Source organism: Pseudorasbora parva, chromosome 2 (genome assembly GCF_024679245.1).
Source record: "Pseudorasbora parva isolate DD20220531a chromosome 2, ASM2467924v1, whole genome shotgun sequence".
Taxonomy (NCBI): Eukaryota; Metazoa; Chordata; class Actinopteri; order Cypriniformes; family Gobionidae; genus Pseudorasbora; species Pseudorasbora parva.
Genome location: NC_090173.1, coordinates 36,291,976 through 36,311,167, shown reverse-complemented (window position 1 = coordinate 36,311,167; position 19,192 = coordinate 36,291,976). Strand labels below are relative to the sequence as shown.

Here is a 19,192-nt window from a genome sequence, read left to right as displayed (position 1 = left end):
GATGCTGTTTATGTGTTATGATTATTATTTCGGTGACTTGAAGGAGATATCACAGGTATGTGTGTGCCAAACCCTGTATCAAAGACACAACATTGTTCAGTACCCTGGACAACTCATTCACCACACACATCAGGATTTAAAAAAAAAATGTAAAAGGTTCTTAGGCTACATTTTGTCAGTGCATGTTAATTTTAGGGCTTTTAGGTATATATTTTTATGTGTGTGAGTGTATCATCAATATGCCATTCTGAGAATCTGCATTTTTATCTTCTGGAGGCATTGAACAGTTCCAGATATTTAAAGCACCTTTTCAGATTGGTGAATTTGTGCTGCCTTTCGTTCAGTCACTCCGAGTAACGTCAGTGACTGAGGAATAGGGGTTTCGCTTAGAAGCCTATCAACTTCGAGATATAGAAAACGCCCAATGGCAATGCCATGGGCATGCAAGATTTGCATGCGTAATTCAGCCTACCCACGTGGGTATATAAGGAAGTAGCTGGCATGATCACATTATGTTTCTGCTTTGGAGCCAAGGGTTACATACCTCTTCACTCCAAAAGCCTTCTGAGTTATCTGTCAGTTCTTCGAGACGACAAGACCTTCCAGTCGATGTTGGTGTCAACGGCGCGTTCCAGTGATCACATACTTCCTGCCTGCTGATCTGACGATCTAGTATCCAGCTGGTGTGTGGTCCCTGGGTGCTTCGGCATCGACTGCGAGGTTATCCTCTCACAAAAAAGATCAGACGTGGTACGTCCTTTTCAGGATGTCTCGCCAGTGTGCTTTTATGTGCGGTCGGTCTCTGCCGCCTTCTGATGGGCAAAATCACTGCCTGACGTGTTTGGGCATTCAGCACGCTCAGGCAGCGCTTGTGGATGAGTCGTATTCCCACTGCGGGAATATGGCCATCTCCGTGCTGCGGTTGAGACTCAATGACCTCCGTTCTGGTGGAGTCCCCTCTGCCACACCCCGATTTGACGTCTCTACGCGGGGCTGCACTTCGGCTGGGGGCAAGGGTGACCTGAGGTTGATGTTGTGCAATACAGCTCCGACGCTCATGCCTCGGCCCACACCCCCCTCTAGCGCACCGGTACCCGTGAGCATTGGAATCGAGCCCGCGGCTTCGGCCGCCCTGGGGTTGGATCAAAGGCTATTTCCTTCCACCCTCAAGGATTATGTGGCCGCTATCGCCACCTATCATGACCTCTTGGATGACAAGCCAGTACGCACGCCCTGGTCATCACGTTCCTGAGGGGTGCGAGGAGACTACATCCTCCTCGCGCTCCTCTCGTACCCTTTTGGGACCTCTCAGTAGTCTTAGATGCTCTGCAGAGGGTCCCATTTGAGCCTTTGCGGTCAGTGGCGATTAAGTTCTTGTCTATGAAGACAGTGCTCCTGACCGCATAGGTGACTTGCAGGTATTTTCAGTTGACGAAGCGTGCCTGGAATTCGGACTGGGTGACTCTCACGTAATCCTGAGACCCCGGCCTGGATATGTGGCCAAGGTTCCCACCACTATGTTCAGAAACCAGGTGGTGAACCTGCAAGCGCTGCTTTTGGAGGAGGCAGACCCCGTCTTGGCACTGCTCTGTCCAGTATGCGCTCTCCGTGCTTGCGTAGACAGGATGCTGTGTTTCAGGACCTCAGACCAGCTCTTTGTCTGTTATTGTGGAAAGCTGAAAGGTAAGGCTCTCTCAAAGCAGAGGTTGTCCCACTGGATAGTGGACACCATTGTTTTGGCTTACCAGCAGCAGGAGCGCCCATGCCCCCTTGGGGTCAGGGCACACTCCACTCGGAGTGTGGCCTCCTCTTTGGCTTTAGCGCATGGCGCTCCGCTAACAGACATCTGCAGAGCTACAGGCTGGGCGACACCGAACACATTCGCCAGATTTTATAATCTCTGAGTGGACCCTGTGTACTATGTACTCACCTCTACAAGTGACCTGTAATGGACTAGGCTCAGGTGTCTTCGCTTGCTCGCCATTCCACACCACGGACTGGATACGTGCAATATTTATCTCAGGTGAGCTTCTCCGAAAGCCCTGAGCACCATAAGCCTCCTTGAGCGGGTGTGTTCCCTTGGCAAGCTTGCTGCCTCCCGGGGTTAAAAATCCACCTGCGGCTGGTACCCCACTGATCTTCCATATGCAGCCCTTAGCGGGTCATATGTGTATTCCTAAGTCCTCCATACAGGTAGGCATTTTGGCGCATATCTCCACCTGGAATATGCCTCCCAGTGTACCTTGGTAACTCCTGTGATAAGTGGAGGCCTTTGGCCGTACTAGTCTTACGCCAGGGCACTTACGCTTACGCAGGGCACTGGAAGACAGCCGAGTGGCGTGATTAAATTGGGACCCCCATTCGTTAGTCACTGACGTTACTCGGAGTGACTGAACGAAAGGGAACGTCTCGGTAACGTACGTATGTAACCTTCGTTTCCTGAGGAGGTAATGGAGACGTAACATCCCTCTGCCACATCCGCTGTACCGCTGGAATGGGAGTTCAGCTTGGCTCCTCATCAGGTAAACATAATGCGATCATGCCAGCTACTTCCTTATATACCCACGTGGGTAGGTGGAATTACGCATGCAAATCTTGCATGCAGTGGCACCAAATTTTGGGCCCTGGGTACAAACCATCTTGCTGGGCCCCCGTACCATGTATGTATATGTATAGAAAACGGACTTCCCTGCCTTGGGCCCTGGCTACTCAGTACCCTTTATCCCCCCAGTCCCACGCCCCTGCTTGCATGCCCATGGCATTGGCACAGCCATTGGGCATTTTCTAGATCTAGAAGTTGATAGGCTTCTAAGCGAAACCCCCATTCCTCAGTCACTGACGTTACGTCTCCGTTCCCTCCTCAGGGAACGAGGGTTACATATGTAACCGAGACGTTTGTTGCTATCCTTTCCCCTTCCAGATGTGTGTTTCCTCCTTAAATTTTGGTCAAAGAGTTTGCATTTGTTAGTATATTTGATTACTGACTGTATAGCCTTTATTTGACTCTAGCTATAGCCCAACCCTACACTGGGACGTTATATGTAAAATAGTCACAGCTGAGAAAGCGACAAAAACCAAACAAACACTGTCATTCTAATGTTCATTGTAGTGCTTAGGTATATTATAGCCTACAAAGGGGCTTAATTTATGGATTTATTCTGTTTAGAATCTGTTTTACTGTAATGGAGGCAGAAATGTTCTAACAAGCACAATTACTTTTAATTTGATGACAATTTTTTACACTGCTAGATGTTTCTTAAATTAAATGAAACAGGAGGACTTTTTAAGTTATAACAGTCAAAAACGCTACTCAGTATCACATTACAATAAAGTTAACATTAGTTTTTACCATGAACTGACAATGAACAATACTTCTAAAGAATGTATTAATCTTTGTTCATTTCAACATTTACTAATACATTATAAAAATCAAAAGTTGTATCTGTTAGTATCGTTTAACGGCCCTGGGCTATGCTAAAATTAACGTTAATAAATACTGTAACAAAATAATATTAGTTAATACTGTAACAAAGGCTAGTTAATGCATTAACTTGGGAACTAACCATAAAGTGTTACCCTGCTCAGCTGCACATATGTTGCTGGCTATGTGTAGATCATGTATCATTTCAGACTGCGTATTAAATACATGTAGACTTATAAATGTGCTTACGTCAACAGTTCTTTTCCATCTGTTTTTCCTGCGCTGGCATGAGCAGGACGGGAAATCATTCATTGCACTTATCAGCTCTGTTGTTCACTCTGACCTTTAACCTTTAACTTTCATCCGCTGCATCGAGCCTGTGTTGTCACAACACCCGTCCTGTCTCAATGCCATGCCCTGCATTTGAACTCTGTATATCAGTTACTCTGGGCCTTTAGACGTTCAGGACGCAAAGTAATACACTGACCTATAAACTAACAGTATCCCGTTCATATTAATTTGCAAGCAAGTGCAGAGTGCAATAATCACCTATACATGCATCACCTTTAAACTGGAAATGACCTCAGGAGTTGAACAGAGCACTGTGGGATCAACCGATTCGTTTTGACTGGATTTTGCCCAAAGCTCAACATGTTCTTTTGCTTTTCAAAACAAACATTGATTAGTGTAGTGCAGCTGATTTCTCACACTACTGAAGCTCTCCTGTTCACTTGAATGATGATCCTTTCTAAGGTTTTCTATAGCTTTCGTATAGGCTACTCTTGATGTAACAGTATATAATCACGGGATTATTCTAGTCTTAATGAGCTCATATTTGTACAAGCTTATATCCTACGTCATTTTTGTAGTGTTTTTGACCATGCATGCTTTGTTTACACTAAAAAAAAGAAGGATTGCTATACAAAGATGGCAAACTCACACTTCATATGTATTGAAGGATCTCAAGATCTGTAATGTAGGCTAGACTGTCAACTTTGGATAATAAAGACAAACGCATCTCAATGTACTTAAAACGGTCATGAATTGAGAAATCAACTTTCCCTTTAGCTTATTCTGAAGAGTCAGTGTCACATGACTCTTCAGAAAACATTCTAAAATGATGTGATGCTCAAGAAAAAAAATCTTATTATTATCAATGTTGAAAAGAGTTGTGCTGCTTAATATTTTTGTGGAAAAATTGATTTGATAAATAGAAAGTTCAAAAGGACCGCTTTTATTTGAAACTGAAATATTTTCAATTATACATGCATTTACTGTCAGTTTTAATCAATTTAATACATCCTTGCGGAATAAAACTAACAATTTATTTTAAAAAAAAGAAACATTTTGAATGGTTGTGTATATTCTCTTCTTTTGTAACAAAAAAGTGTACAGGAAAGACCACAGGAGACAAAAGGTGCTTTGCATAATTTCATTCCTAATATATTTCCTACATATTCATTTCTTTTTTTTATCTTTTGGTCTTGAGCAATCCAGCAAAATACTTTGCACTTTTACAAGTAATATTATAGGCACATACATACAAAACATCCCGCTGTATTAGTATCCAGGATGGTAACATGTAAACATATTAAGTATCAATACAGCAAAACACATATATAAAAAAGTAATTCCTCTTCTCTTATGTGATTCAATATGATGGTGTTATAAATTAAACGAATAAAATGCTACAGTATTACGACTGAATTAATACAATGTGTTACATAACTAGAACTATATGTGGTTATATTTCAGTCATGCACCTCATTTATAACACACCCTTCAGGGAATTGAGTGACAACGACCCAAATCCCTGATCAACTCAATTTAAGATATTAGCATTTCAACCGTTCCGTTAATAATTTAGCACCCTGAAGTTAGTTTTTTGTTTGTTTGTATCATTATGTGTTTGTCCTTGCTCATGCACTGAGGATCCTCCTGTGACAGCGGCCTCCACCTGTTCTCTACCCTCTCACGGTCGTCTCCCCTTGCCTCGCCCAGATCCGTCACGGCACCAATTTATCTACCGGAAACCAGAACAGAGCTTTATTGTTCCCTCAGCCAAGGGTGTGTTATAGACAGATACAGATCTCAGCAGGAGCTAGCTAAGAAAACCCATATCAGTTAGTCACAATGACACTTGGAAGGTAAATAAAAGCAACAGCAATGGCATTTGAATATGTACGTTCAAACTGATATCTTATAAATGATAACCCTTCTGACATCAGAGTCCTGAGCTCCTCCATTTAAGCAACCATTACTAAATGATCTAAAAGACTATAGTTTCTGATCTATCAAAAAAAAATGTTAGCGGTAACAAGGCCTGTTGGACAACAATAAGTGCTCCACTATGTGGAGTTAAGTGAGCACTGCATCAATGTAAAGCATTATTTCTAGTATCTCCACTTGATCTTGAGATTGATCGCATTGTAAAATATCTTCGTTAAAATTCAAATAATGTGATAAGAGATTTGTTCAGTATATAAGGTGTAGTGTGAAATACTCCTGTATGTTGAATGTGTGTGCATAGACGAAAATGTGTTTGAAATGACATTTAAACTGAAACAGAAAAAGTTCTCATAGTTACATAGTTATCTAATGTAGCAATGATGATGAATGAACTCAGCGTTTACGGCATTAAAACAAATAACTTGAATGAATTCAATGCATTCATATCTTTGTCCTGTCTGTGCACAAACAAACAGATCAGTCAACTAATTTCTGCTCACATCCGTGCATATAAGATCAGAAATATCATTAGGTTAAAACAGCAACAACTGGTTTAGTGTCAGAAAATATTATTCAACATCTTAGATGTATACATATAAAGTGGAACACTTTTGGATGATTTGTCACTGCTTGTTTTTAAATTATGATTCGATTTGCTACATGTACTGTTTAAAAGTTTGGAGTCTGTAAGATTTTTGAAGCGTCAAGGAAGTTTCTTATGCCCACCAAGGCTGTGTTTATTTGATCAAAAATACAATATGTAAAATACAAATGCTATTTTTTAGCCATTAGTTCATATAAATAGTAAAGATTACTATTTAATAATAAAGATTATGCTTAAACATACACTATGTAACTTTAATTTTGTTCAAAATTAACAAAATTTAAATTAATAATAAAGAAAGTCAATATATGATCAATCCTTCCAAAATGCATTCTAGTGTGATTCTTTATGGTAAGTCTATTACAAGTATATTTTAGACCTGACAGGATGGACAAGTTGCTCCGGCTACTTTGACACATGTATGGTGTGGTATAATTTAGTTGGTTGACATGGAGCACTCTAAAACTTGAACCTCTGTTGAATCACCCGTTTAAAAAAAAAGCCAAACAGAGGAGAGTCTGCTGGCAAAAAGAGAATGTGTCAGACAGAGCTTGTAACAACAAGGTTCAACAATGGTTTGGCTTTTCGGAGATGGCAAGAACTGAGGGATTTGAAATGTTGTAAAAGCGACGCTGGAATTGTGTTGTTATTACTCAATTGGGGAGTAAGGTATTTCATTGAACAGATAAATTGCGATATGTGGCTTTCTAATATCCTGTCCATCTAAACTCTCATATCTCTTTCCCCGCCAGGGTTTCAATTATTTTTATTTTATTTTAAGTTGCCAGCCACCGCCAGCATTTTGATTATTTTCACAAAAGTTTCATGGGCCCCAGAATATTTTGTTGTATGAATATCTGAACATGCAATATAAAGTAAATAAATAATAGAGCATCTGCTTTTAAACAAAAAACTTTTTTCTTGCTTAGTGCTTTCTTTTTTTAATCAAAACTTGAATGTGGGTAAGCAACATTTTGAGCAAAAAGCTGAGAAAATCAGATTAAAAAGGATGATCAAAACATAGATAGAGTAGACTGAATACATCAACAACACTCCCTAAGCTTGCACAGTCCTATAGCTCATCCTATGTCGACATTTTATTTGGTAAGTTTTGATTTATATGCTGGTTAATGTTGATGATCGCATTATCTTACATATGCATCTGCTTACATATGTTATCACTTGTTTCTGCTTCTTCTTCGACCTGTGTTTTATTCAGGAGATTCAACATCTACAGTATAACAATGAAAACACAGCAAGCCAGAAATTTCTGTCAATGGCGGAGAAAGAGTTAACGGTTTATTTCACCCAAAAATGTAAATTCTGTCATTAATTACTCACCCTTATGACATTCACAACCCATAAGACCTTTGTTCATCTTCAGAACACAAATGATGATATTTTTTGAGGAAATCCCAACTCTCTGACCTCTCCATAGACATCAATATAATGAACACTTTCAAGGTCCAGAAAGTTAGGAAAGACATTGTTAAAATAGTTAATGTGACTCCTGTGGTTCAACTTTTTTTTAAACGTTGAGAATACTCTTTGTGCGCAAAAAAAAAAACAAGGTCTTCATAAAAGCTTCAAAAAATTAAGGTTGAACCACTGGAGTCACGTGGACTATTTTAACAATGTCCTTAATGCCGTTCTGGGCCTTGAAAGTGTTCATTATATTGCTATCTATAGAGGGATCAGGGAGTTCTCAGATTTCATCAAAAATATCTTCATTTGTATTCTGAAGATGAACGAAACTCTTACGGGTTTGGGATGACATAGTAGTGAATGTCAGTAGGATAAACATATTCATCCGCACAGTCGAGAGCCAAAGCACAACCAAAGCAATGTTCTTCAGCAACATGTATGCAGTTTTTAATCGCTAGAGGGCCAAAAGTTTCATAGTGTACCATTAATGGTCGCACTTTGTATTTACCCTGAAGATCAAGATCAAGATTCTTTATTGTCACTATATCAAGTATAGCGAAATTTATGAACTTAGGCTAAATACTTACATTAATGCAACATTATTTCAGTATAAATACAGATTAATGCCACTAATACTTAATTATTTCATATTTCAAAGAAGTGGTATTTGGAGTGATATTTTTCATTTATGTTGAGTAAAAAAACATATTTAGCTTCTTATGGGATTAAACTGCAATATTTGGTCCTGGGAAAATGCAATATTTTGAACTGTTTTCTATCATCAGACCTGCACAAGCTGGTATTGGTTTGGTTAAAGATAATAAATCACACTTAGTTTGAATGCTTGTGGACAGAGGGACAAGACATACACTGGAATAGAACACCAGCGCTTTGACTTGCGGAGGTTAGCGAATGCTCACGGGAGGAAATTCCGTTTCGTCGTCCAGGCACACAGGCCCTGCTGCAAACTCGTGCTCGGGAATCACTTCGCCCTTCTTAGCTCCCCCATCCTCTGAGTACCCTGAGAAGAACACAGTTGGGTGATCATGAAGATGAGCTCAAATGTAAATGAATTTGTGTGTTTAAGGGTGTTGTGGTACCTGTGAGAGTGGCTGTAACGGGTCCAGAGGTGGGGATGGCCACAGTGGCAGCATATGACTGGCATGCTTGCGGTGGCTCCGTGAGTTCAGATTTCTCTGTCTCCTCCCACTCCTTATCTGATCCAAACAACCTGAGGGTTGAAGGCAATATCAGTACAATAAGGTCTGTGGTTATAAAGAGACTTTCATTATTCGTTCTACAATATAAATAGCTCAAACATGAATTTTAAAAACTGCTGCGCTTTAAAAATATGCACAAGTTGCTACTACCACATCAAGACCTCTTGTTCGTAAATGGATTGAATGAATTGGGTCATCTCATTCATGAACAAGGATTTGCTGAGTCAGCGACTGAACAAGAGTAGGCATGTTGTTTGCGCATGTGAGTCAAAATCATTCAGGGATGGAAGAATTATGAAGGTGTAAAACGTAATGCTGCCAATACACATTTAAAATTAACTAAGATACTATTAATTTACTTAGGCCTTTTTGTTTTTATACATTGGTAAGTTATGTCCCACATTTAACTGGAGGGATACAAAAATTTTTTAGATTTTTGTTGCTATTTACAGTGTTATTTTAGTATTATTTATACACTATTATATTATGTATTAAGATTTTGAAATCACTTTTATGTTCATATTTTCAGTTTGCGTTTTTGTTTAAGTTTTAGTCATTTTGTGATGTGCTTTTGTCATCTTTTAGGTTTTTTATACTTATAAGCTGTATTAGAAACACCCTCACACGATATACTGATGAGTCTGTGAAAACGGTCCATTAAGCTTCAATATTTAATATTTTGTTATTTAAAATTTAGTAACTCTACTATTTTCAACATCAGTAAGTTTCCATGGTTAAATTTAAGATTTAACTTAATTATATTTTATTTTAGCTTCATTTCAATTGACCAAAATTATTTTATTAACAATAATAAAACTATTTATTTGTGGGGGAAAACACATGCATCTTAATAAACACATTTTCCGCAGTATCTCAGAATTGTAGGCATGTAAATTTGAATGAGACTTATTTTGTTAATTGCTTTTTCAATGAATCACTTGACTCAGACTCGATGGCTCAATCATTAAAGACAGTTACTTGTCGCCATCCACTGGCATGATGATGTAAAATGCAGAAAAAGTCATTGACCTAATAAGTAAACCGATCTGAAATTTTTTTAGTGAACAGATTTAAACGTTGAAGCCTTTTCTCCAGCTGCCTGAGCACTTACAATGGAATCCAGCAGGAAAGTATGTACAGCACAAAAACAAAAATTTATTTAATTTATTTTATGTGCTGTTTTTGATAACATACCACACAGCTTATAATAATTAATTTGTTTTAAAAAAAAGAGTGAAGACTCACCTGTGCTTCTGAATCAGAGTGCACTCACCCCCATCTTGAGGGTCAATGTTATAGATGAATAGCTGCCCATCAGAGGAGGCCACAAGCAAACGTGGAAGCTTCTGGATTCTGATTGGTAAAGTAAATAGGTTTTTTTTCAGTAAATACTATGTTAAGCATTCTAGATTGCTGTGTAATGACTGCAGGACTCACGTTGCCAGGGCACAGACGTTCTTCTGACCGGCCATCTGGAGACGGACAGTTGCGAAGGCTCGGTCTTGACTCATCATGCCTGACACCTGTGCTGGGAGGTAGCTACTGGCTGCTGTGAACATCTTACCTACATATGTTGACCAAGAGGGAGCTTCCTCATCCCCACTGCAAGAGAGACACAAACAACCTGAATGAACATAAACAAACACTGAGATTTGTCAGTAAAAAAGAGGCAATTACACTGGTAGCAGGGAGCATTTCCGATACCTTGGGCTGTGCTGTTCAAGCTTGAAAATGTGCACCGTCTCTGTATTGCTTGAGGCACAGAGGAACTGAGCATCCGGGCTGAAGGAAAGGGAGCTGATGTTGACATACCTTTGGTGACACAGACACACAAAGGTCAAAAGCAAACACAAAACAAACTCGACATACACAGTTTACACAAATGTCTCTCAACTCTTGCTGTATGACCAAAGTGTCTTCAATGTTCACTAGGAGCTTTGGAATCATCATCATCATCATTGTACCTTTTCATCCCCCGCCGGAACTCAAACAAGCGCAGTCCCTCTGGAACGGAGAAGACTCGAATCACTGTGCCCTGAGATGGAAAAAAAGAAGTGGACAGATGCCTGGAGTCTATGTTTGTGTATAAGGTATAAGGTATGTGAATCTCTCATAAACACATCTGGGTTGCATTTCACCCCATAAATCCAAAGAAAAAATAACACCAAAAAATTATACATTTTGCCTAAAGAAAACAAAACATATTTTAAAACATAATTTTTCATTGTGACACTTGATTTCTAAAGGGACATGGTGAAGGAAAAAAATATGACGTGGGAGGAAAAATGTTATGTAGAAATTCTTATTCAATAAATCACAAACAACTGGAGACTGTGGAGAGGTCATACAATTAAATTACATTTAAAAAGAAACAATTATTATAATTACAACTAAATATTATGTTTTTATTTAAATAAGAATAAAAGCCCAATAACAAATACCGCCCTTAAAAAATAGGTAAAAAATTATATTTTTTGCATGATGAAAATTTGGTAATTTTGAAAATTAGATTTTTTTTTGGTTGCTTTATTATGGTAATGACAATGTGGGGTATGGACAAGGGAGGACATGATGGTGGGGGAAAAAATATGAGATGGGAGGAAAAATAATGTCAATGCTTTTGCGTTCTCTCGCAATGTTTTGCCTTCCCTCAAGAAATTTTGCGTTCGCTTGTGGTGAATGCTAATTTTCGCAGGGGAAGAGAGATTAAAAAAACATTGCCAAATATTTTTTCCTCCCATCTGATATTTTTTTTCTTCACCATATCCCTTTGAGGGCTCTGTAGTGGGATGTGCTTTACTGACATTAAAATAATCCCAATGCAAAAAACCTTAATGCTACCAAAAGCAGGCAAAATATAATTTCGGCATCAGTTTACAATAACATTAGTTAACTACATTAGTTAACATGAACTAACAATGAAAAACACTTTTATAGCATTTATTTTTCTTAGTTAATGTTAACTTTAATGTGTATCAATATGTTATTAAAATCAAAAGCTGTATGTTAAGATTATTTAATGGCCCTAAGCCAAACATAAACTAACAACGAACAGTTGTTTTTATTAACATCAAGAAAGAATAATATATACTGTAACAAATTAATTGTTCATTGTGTCACCATTCTGTATAGTTTTGTTCATAGACTTTCAGTTTGTTTTCACGTGTTTCTTTGTTCTGACACCCCCATTTTTCATATTAAACTGTTATTCCCTTAACTAAAACGAGTTGATACATACCTCTCTCGTCTGAGTGTGTGCACTTAATCGCTCTGATGCGCGGTGACGATCTGATAGCATTTAGCTTAGCCCTCTAAGCCCAGTTCATTTACTATAGTACCAAACAGAGATCAAGTTAGAAGCGACCAAACACCTCCACGTTTTCCCTATTTAAATACAGTTACACGAATAGTTGAACGACCTAGTATGGTGACACAAAATAAAACGCGGCACTTTTCTAAGCGGATTAAAAAGGAGAACTATAATGTATAGCGGAATAGCACTTCTGAGAGTACTTCGACTCGGCGTAGTAAAAAGTCCCGGCAGAAAAATCCTCATCTTTCAGAGATGAGGAGATCCAGGACTTCCAAAGAGATAGGCTTTTATTTAAATGACCATGAACCAGAACAACAAACACCAACTAGACAACAACAAGACACAGCTGAACTAAACTAGACTAACGAGGGTGACTATGGAAACAGACAAGTGGCGGGAAACTGATACAAAAGAACATGTGACCAAAGCAAAAACACAACAGAAACAGACATACTTGTGACAGACACACTGGGTGCGTTTACATGCACGTTCTTAAGCCGATAATGCCTAATAAGCCGACAATGAACATGGTCTTGTAAACCCAGTAATCCGTTTTCTTTTATCGGCATAAGGTCATAAACGGCTGAAGCATAAACGGTCGGAACAGGTAGTTTTTTTCCTTTTACCGCGATTTCGTGCTGAATGTAAATGCATTAACCTGCTTTCTGTCGGCTTATTGATGTACGCATGTGTGATAGATGACAAAAAACGCAAACTTCGTGCAGATTTAAACGCATCCAGACAGAGCAAACTAGATTTTTGCATGAAATAAGGACATATATCACAAACGCAGACTCTTTTAAGATGTGTTCTCATCTCATGCAGCAGAAGAGGTTAAAACGCTGCATCTGTAACTGCATGAGGGATAATATGAGCCGTTAATCTCCCGCTGACACGGTGCTTTATTTAAAGGTCCCATTCTTTGCGTGTTTTCGAAGCTTTGATTATGTTTACAGTGTGCAATATAACGAGTTTATGTTTCGCATGTAAAAAAAACAGTATTTTTCACACAATTTACATATTTGTACAGCGCTGTTTCCTCTGTCCTAAAAACGGCCTGATGATTTCCTTGTTCTATGAAGTCCCTCCTTCAGAAACACGTAACGAGTTCTGATTAGGCCAGCGCTTCCCGCGCTGTGATTGGACAGCAGCTTAGTGCACGTTGCACGGAAAGGTCCCGCCTCTTAGGGTAGATATGCGCGCTCAATGTTATTGCAAAAAAAGTCTATAGTGCCTTATCAATTTGAGCCAGAATCAGACCCAGAGAATATCGAAGAGGATCGATTACAACCTGCTCAGGAAAGACTTTTGCTGGATGTTTCAGAATGGTAAGCTATTCAGTAGTTTAAACTGATCATTACAAACACCAACAATTGATGGTCTCTGAATGAATTACTACACTTTTTTGTGCTAAATTTTTCGGATTAGTTTCAATTACCATCTAACGTTAGTTAACAAAGCTAAACAGCGTTGCACTTTGTGTCATGAGTTACATAAACTGTTAAACGGACCAACTTAAATAATAAAATACACTTACCGGTTGTGCACCATAAACAACGCCGTCTCCAGACAAAGAGGGAACTGCGTCATCTTTTAAGAATAATCTTTCTGCGAATCCGGCATTAAACTGATTGAGATTGAGGAAGCAGTCCTCAGCAAAATGTGCTGCACATAGTTTTAAATTGTGATTATAATTTTCCGGAACCGAGTTAACCATAAACTGTAGCCATTGATCTCGTACATCGTCCGTGGGAAGGCCAAACAAAGGTGATTTGACTCCGGGATGAAAATAACAGCGTTTCAATGGCATGGCGAACAACACACTCTACAAAAACAACGCTTCCTATTCTCGACCTGCGAGAGCAAAAGGACAACCAATTTGCGTGTTCTTGTGGGCGGAGGGTTAGTCAACAAACGGTTTTAGTTGCGTCATTAAAGCAGGAAGTGCAGCGGTGTAGTCCAAACCGGCCGTTCGCTGTAGGGTTTGAAAGGGAACTTCTGTTAAATAAAATATCTCGCTTGGCATTAAACTTTGAGCTTTATAATTTTACGGGTATTATTTATGCTCTAACAGCAACATTACACACTAACTAAAGTTTGAAAAATGGAATTGCAAAGAATGGGACCTTTAACATCACAACTGACGTAACATTTGGAATACTCAGAGTCAGATACAGACATTATTATTTTTGACGTCATTACAAGGAAATAACCCAGTTTATTAATAAAGTCATGTAAACGCGGTGTACTTGCGTTGTCAGTTTTTTGGTTTGCATGTAAACGGGAAAATTGGTTATTTCAATAAGCTGATTTTTTTTGAGTAATCAGCTTACTGGGGTGCATGTAAACATGCTCATTGTTAGTTAATGTTAGTTAATACATAAACTAATGTTAACTAATGGAACCTTATTGTAAAGTGTTTTTGACCCGGATGTGTTATTGACTGGTTTCTTGAAATTCACCCAGCTGTGTTTCTATATTAAAAGTGGATCTTTACCCTTTCAGAAGCACTGGCCAGTTTGGTGCCGGAGGCACTGAAGGTGATGGCGGCCAGTGGACTGTCATGAGCTGGAATCATGGTCACAGTGCTCTGAGCAGACAAAGACACACAAGCATAAAACAAACAAAAAGATTTATATACTGCATCGAGACTGAAGATCAGGCATTTGTCTCAAAATGAGCAGCTAAACAGTTTCTTGGCCAGTATTTTTACCAGATTGTTGGCATCATAGACAATAATTTCTCCGATGGTGTCACTGCCTGGATATGCCAGGAAAGAGTTGGAATGGTTGATGGAGAGAGCACAGAGACCTACAGAAACACATGGGTGGGTTAATAGTTTACAGAGGTGATGAACTGAGAAATCAACTTTCCCTAGAGCTTTTGATATATAAAGGTCATGGTAATATAAGATTATCCTGTAAGTTTACGAGCTGAAAACAGAATAATAAGCATGTGTAGTTCAGTAGCCCTGCCCACTGACTCGTCTGATCACGCTAACCAGCAGCAATAAACATGCTGAAGAAGATAGCAAGATATTGTGGAAGAACACAGTAGCTGCATAAGCTTCCTTTGGATCCTAAATGTGCACCTAAATGTGTGATACTTCATTTCTTTTTAATGAAGTTCCAGCTCAGTATGGGGAAGACCATACACGTTTGTTTGCTTCATTTCACTGCGGAATTGTTTGTAAAAATGTCTCAGGTGCTGGATTTGCAGACACAATGGTGTGCCTTCTTTATTGGATCCAACTGGCATAGTGCAACAAACTTATGTGTGTAAAATGTCTTTTTTTATATGTAATAGTAGTCCAAGGGCTAAGTATTTTCTAGACAGGCTATAGTGAAATAATATTCCTTTCTTGATCTGGACACGCACATGTGTGTGTGTGTGTGTGTGTGTGTGTGTGTGTGTGTGTGTGTGTGTGTGTGTGTGTGTGTGTGTGTGTGTGTGTGTGTGTGTGTGTTCGCGCTTATATCCACCGATTGTGCGGGACATGATGTAACCATACGAACATCATTAGTTGACCTCAGAAAACAGTATAAAACATAAAAAAGCCAGTTCATGACACCTTTAGTATTTATACAGATTTACACAGACAGTTAAAAATTGTAATTCTATTTTTTTTTTTTTTTTCTTACCTGATGGGTTAGATGGTGTGTTGAGAAGGGTTTTCAGGAGTTTCATATCTTTTATATTGTGAATATAGATGGATTCCTCCAGACAGACAACCAGTCTCTGCCACGGGGGAAAAACGCACAAACAAATTACATATTCACAAACAAACCAAACATTTCCACTACAAAATATCACAGACAACCATTCATCTAGTCCAGAAGCTTTATAACTGATAAGTGGCAGGTGCCTTGCTGCAGCACAGCTGTGATGTGTTTACCTGTCTGTTGAGACGCACTGCAAGAATGTTGTTCGAGTAGCTGTAGTTGCAAATCTCCGTGCCCTTTTTGAAGTGGTAGACATTCATGCGACGTGGCATAGACTGACTCACCACCACAACCAGGCTGCTGGAGAAAAGCCTTTCCACAATATACACGTCTGGAGTTTCTGCTGAATGGGAGAAGAGAAAAGAACACATTAGCAGAACCATAAACTAAAGCAGACACATGTAGTTGAGGTACATGCACTTTGTGGTTATTTTAAATGCCTAATTATTTTAAAAGGATGAGCTACATTTAAAGGGGAACTACCATTCAATGCTGTTATTTTCTCATTAAATCATTGTTTAAATATAAATAAGCCATAATGTACACTTAATAATCAGTGTAAAAAAATGCAGCTTGACAGAAAACAAAAAATCCCACTTTATTTCCGAAGAAATAATATGTACAGTATGTCAATTATATGAAGCTGAAGATATTATGCTACTTTCTTTCCCATTTTATTTAGACTCTTTGTTATCATTACATTATGGTAAATTATGACCATATGATTTTATTTTACACACATCAGTAAAACAGGCTTCTCTGTCTTTGGCTTTTTACCTGGCAGAAATCTATGTAGTGGACTGCAGATACAATCTCAAACACAAGACATTGCCCCCATGTAACATAAATCAACTGGCTATTTTAACCCCATAAAAACAGACAACTTTATGCCCTCAACACAACCACGGGTCACATACATAGACAAACTTTCTCCAAACAGTTTTCAAAGTCAAATATCTTCTCTTATCTTTCTCAACAAAATGCCAAGGAAATGAGATGGCATTTTCAATGTATTTGTTAAGTGTCTTGATAGAAAGTGACTACACCCAATGATAACTACATTATATGGCACATGATGGTTCCTCCTATTGCACTGTAGTTTTGCAGACAACCATACTTGCCATTTATATCCAGTTCACACAAAAAAAGAATGGGAAAATGTCTCACTACTCTCATGAATGCAGTCCAGTTTGTCCACAGAGGTCACAGAGAATAGTTTGTATCCAGTTTTGGTGCCCACAGCCAAAGACCTGGAAAAACAACAAGATCTGATGCTTTATCAAATCTGTTAAATGCGTACATCACTTATTTATCAGTTATTTTCCTTTGTTCAGTTATTTTCACTTACTAGTTAGCTTGTGTATAAAAATCATAATACAGTATAATATGATGAAGTCTGTTTTTGTTTGGTTTATAGCAAAGCAGGTCAAAAGGCTGATGCAACATATAATGAATAAAAACACAGATGCAACGGCCAAAGCAGAAACTATCGTAAGAGGCCAGCAAAGTCCTTTTAAAATCCTAATACAACACGGTCCTGACTCAAGATAGAAACGTTTAGTGTTATTCTTAATAAAGGTTGATTGTAATCATTTGGCTAACATATAACCAGGAAGGTTGAGGTCTGTTACATTGAGGTCTGGGCTCACATCTGTTTTGCAGGCCCTTTATTCCCCTAGAAAAAGCTGTTCATGTCAGATCCTGTGCTTAGCATGTCCTTTTTTTGTTGTATTGACAAACATAAATATGTCTTCACCATTACTGACTACACTGCTAAAACCCAAAACAAACCTTGTGTTTACAGCAGGACTGCATCTGACATGTGTTGGTAATTACCACTGTGACTGTTATACCTTTACCTATATATATATATATAATAACATAATTCAGATTTTTCTAATGTAGTGTGTATCATGTTTCATGTTTGATTTGCTGTGCTTGACCTTTAAGACAAGAAACAAGTGTGAACAACAACCACTAGAAAAGAGGACACGAGTGGGTCATCTTGTCAGGAGACTGTGACTGATCAATAGAATCTCACAATCCTGCAAATTCTGCTCTACTTGTGAGAAAACATGAAAAAGGGAAAGACAAACATTCACTTTCTCCTATATAAAAATCATGTACAAGACTCATATCTAATCCATAAGTAAAATATCTAATCGAAAAGTAATATTATTATATTAATATTTTTTTCGATTATATTTTAGTATATCATTTAGTATTTAAATTCCATTAAAACCCTTCTGCTTAAAACATTGTACAATAATTGAGAAAAAAAACTGTGCTGAAACAACATTAAGCTCATCTATCATATCATGCATGTAAAACACCGTTATAACATAGTGACTGGCTTTTTATAGATATGTAATAATCAAAACATACAACAAATAGCGGACAATCCTTTAAGCAGAGGTGGCATTAGCTCTTGTAAGGTAATTCGCTGTAATAGCATTTTAGAAATAGCCGATTCGGCAGATGATGCTTACGTGGAGTCTTGGTTGAAGGAGACGCAGCACGGCCCCGGCCCCGGCCCGCCAGGACCGTCGGCTCCCTCCCCGGTCTCCATCCCGATTCCCAACGACCTCCTTCCCTCCCTCCGCCCTGGATCGGAGGCCTGGGATCGGTTGGACCTCTTGGAAAGATAGTGGCAAAGCGGAGACCAACTAAAGAAAAACGGGAAGGTCCGAATAAAGTGGAAGACAAATCTACTCAAACGCTTCAGATATTCTTCTGCCTCACATCAATCAGTTAAAACGCAAGTTTCTGTACATTTACGACTTCAAGCAGATCATAGAGAATGAAGCAAAACAAAACCAGCTGATAGTTGTTGCGTCACATCAACATCACATAGTGGTTGAAGGAAAATGCGCTGTGTTGTCGTCCGGCTGAGCACTGATTGGTTGAGGGGAATAAGATAGACGCGGATTGGCTGTGAGTGCGGAATTAAGTCAAAAGTGGGAGTGGTTTGGGTTTGCTGTAGCATATTTCAGTAATATATCCATGAAAGAAAGATTCACTCATAGAATTGTATTCCTGCCATGCCCGTTCGTGCAATATTTATTAGTCTTAGGAAGATTCATTTCTGCGACTAGTTTCTGATTCGCCATTTCTTAAACGCCATCACGTGATTCTTGACATCCTGGCCTGCCTGGCATATTTGTATACAAAAAGCAAGTTCAGTAGCCATTATTCAGAAAGAGAAAAAAATAAAATAACATAAATAAAACACGTGTCATAAACGTAGCCTACAGTTTG

At 38.7% G+C, this 19,192-nt stretch overlaps 1 protein-coding gene across 3 annotated transcripts; it reads right to left on the bottom strand.

Moving 5' to 3' along the window:
• Positions 1-4,639: 4,639 nt before the first annotated feature.
• Positions 4,640-18,796, bottom strand: wipi1 (WD repeat domain, phosphoinositide interacting 1). 3 transcript variants are annotated; one of them, XM_067418686.1, is made up of 13 exons: positions 18,424-18,796; positions 17,102-17,184; positions 16,108-16,277; positions 15,854-15,950; positions 14,926-15,023; positions 14,710-14,802; positions 10,864-10,934; positions 10,604-10,711; positions 10,337-10,501; positions 10,145-10,252; positions 8,780-8,910; positions 8,549-8,700; positions 4,640-5,444 (listed from the first exon to the last, which is right to left on the bottom strand). In XM_067418686.1, the coding sequence occupies exons 1-12, from the start codon at positions 18,501-18,503 to the stop codon at positions 8,585-8,587; spliced, it is 1,320 nt and encodes a 439-aa protein (XP_067274787.1). In that variant the 5' UTR covers positions 18,504-18,796; the 3' UTR covers positions 4,640-5,444; positions 8,549-8,584. The 3 variants fall into 3 exon arrangements, with proteins under 3 accessions (XP_067274787.1, XP_067274776.1, XP_067274783.1); XM_067418675.1 differs by having other exon boundaries at positions 8,600-8,700; XM_067418682.1 differs by having other exon boundaries at positions 8,600-8,700; positions 16,108-16,274.
• Positions 18,797-19,192: the final 396 nt, after the last annotated feature.

Coding starts and splice junctions, on each gene's coding strand:
- wipi1 (XM_067418675.1), bottom strand. CDS start 18,503: ATGGAGACCGGGGAGGGAGCCGACGGTCCTGGCGGGCCGGGGCCGGGG. Junction 15,024..15,853: donor CACACCATCTAACCCATCAG/GTAAGAAAAAAA, acceptor GTGTTTCTGTAG/GTCTCTGTGCTCTCTCCATC. Junction 5,445..8,599: donor ACGAAACGGAATTTCCTCCC/GTGAGCATTCGC, acceptor GGTTTCCGGTAG/ATAAATTGGTGCCGTGACGG.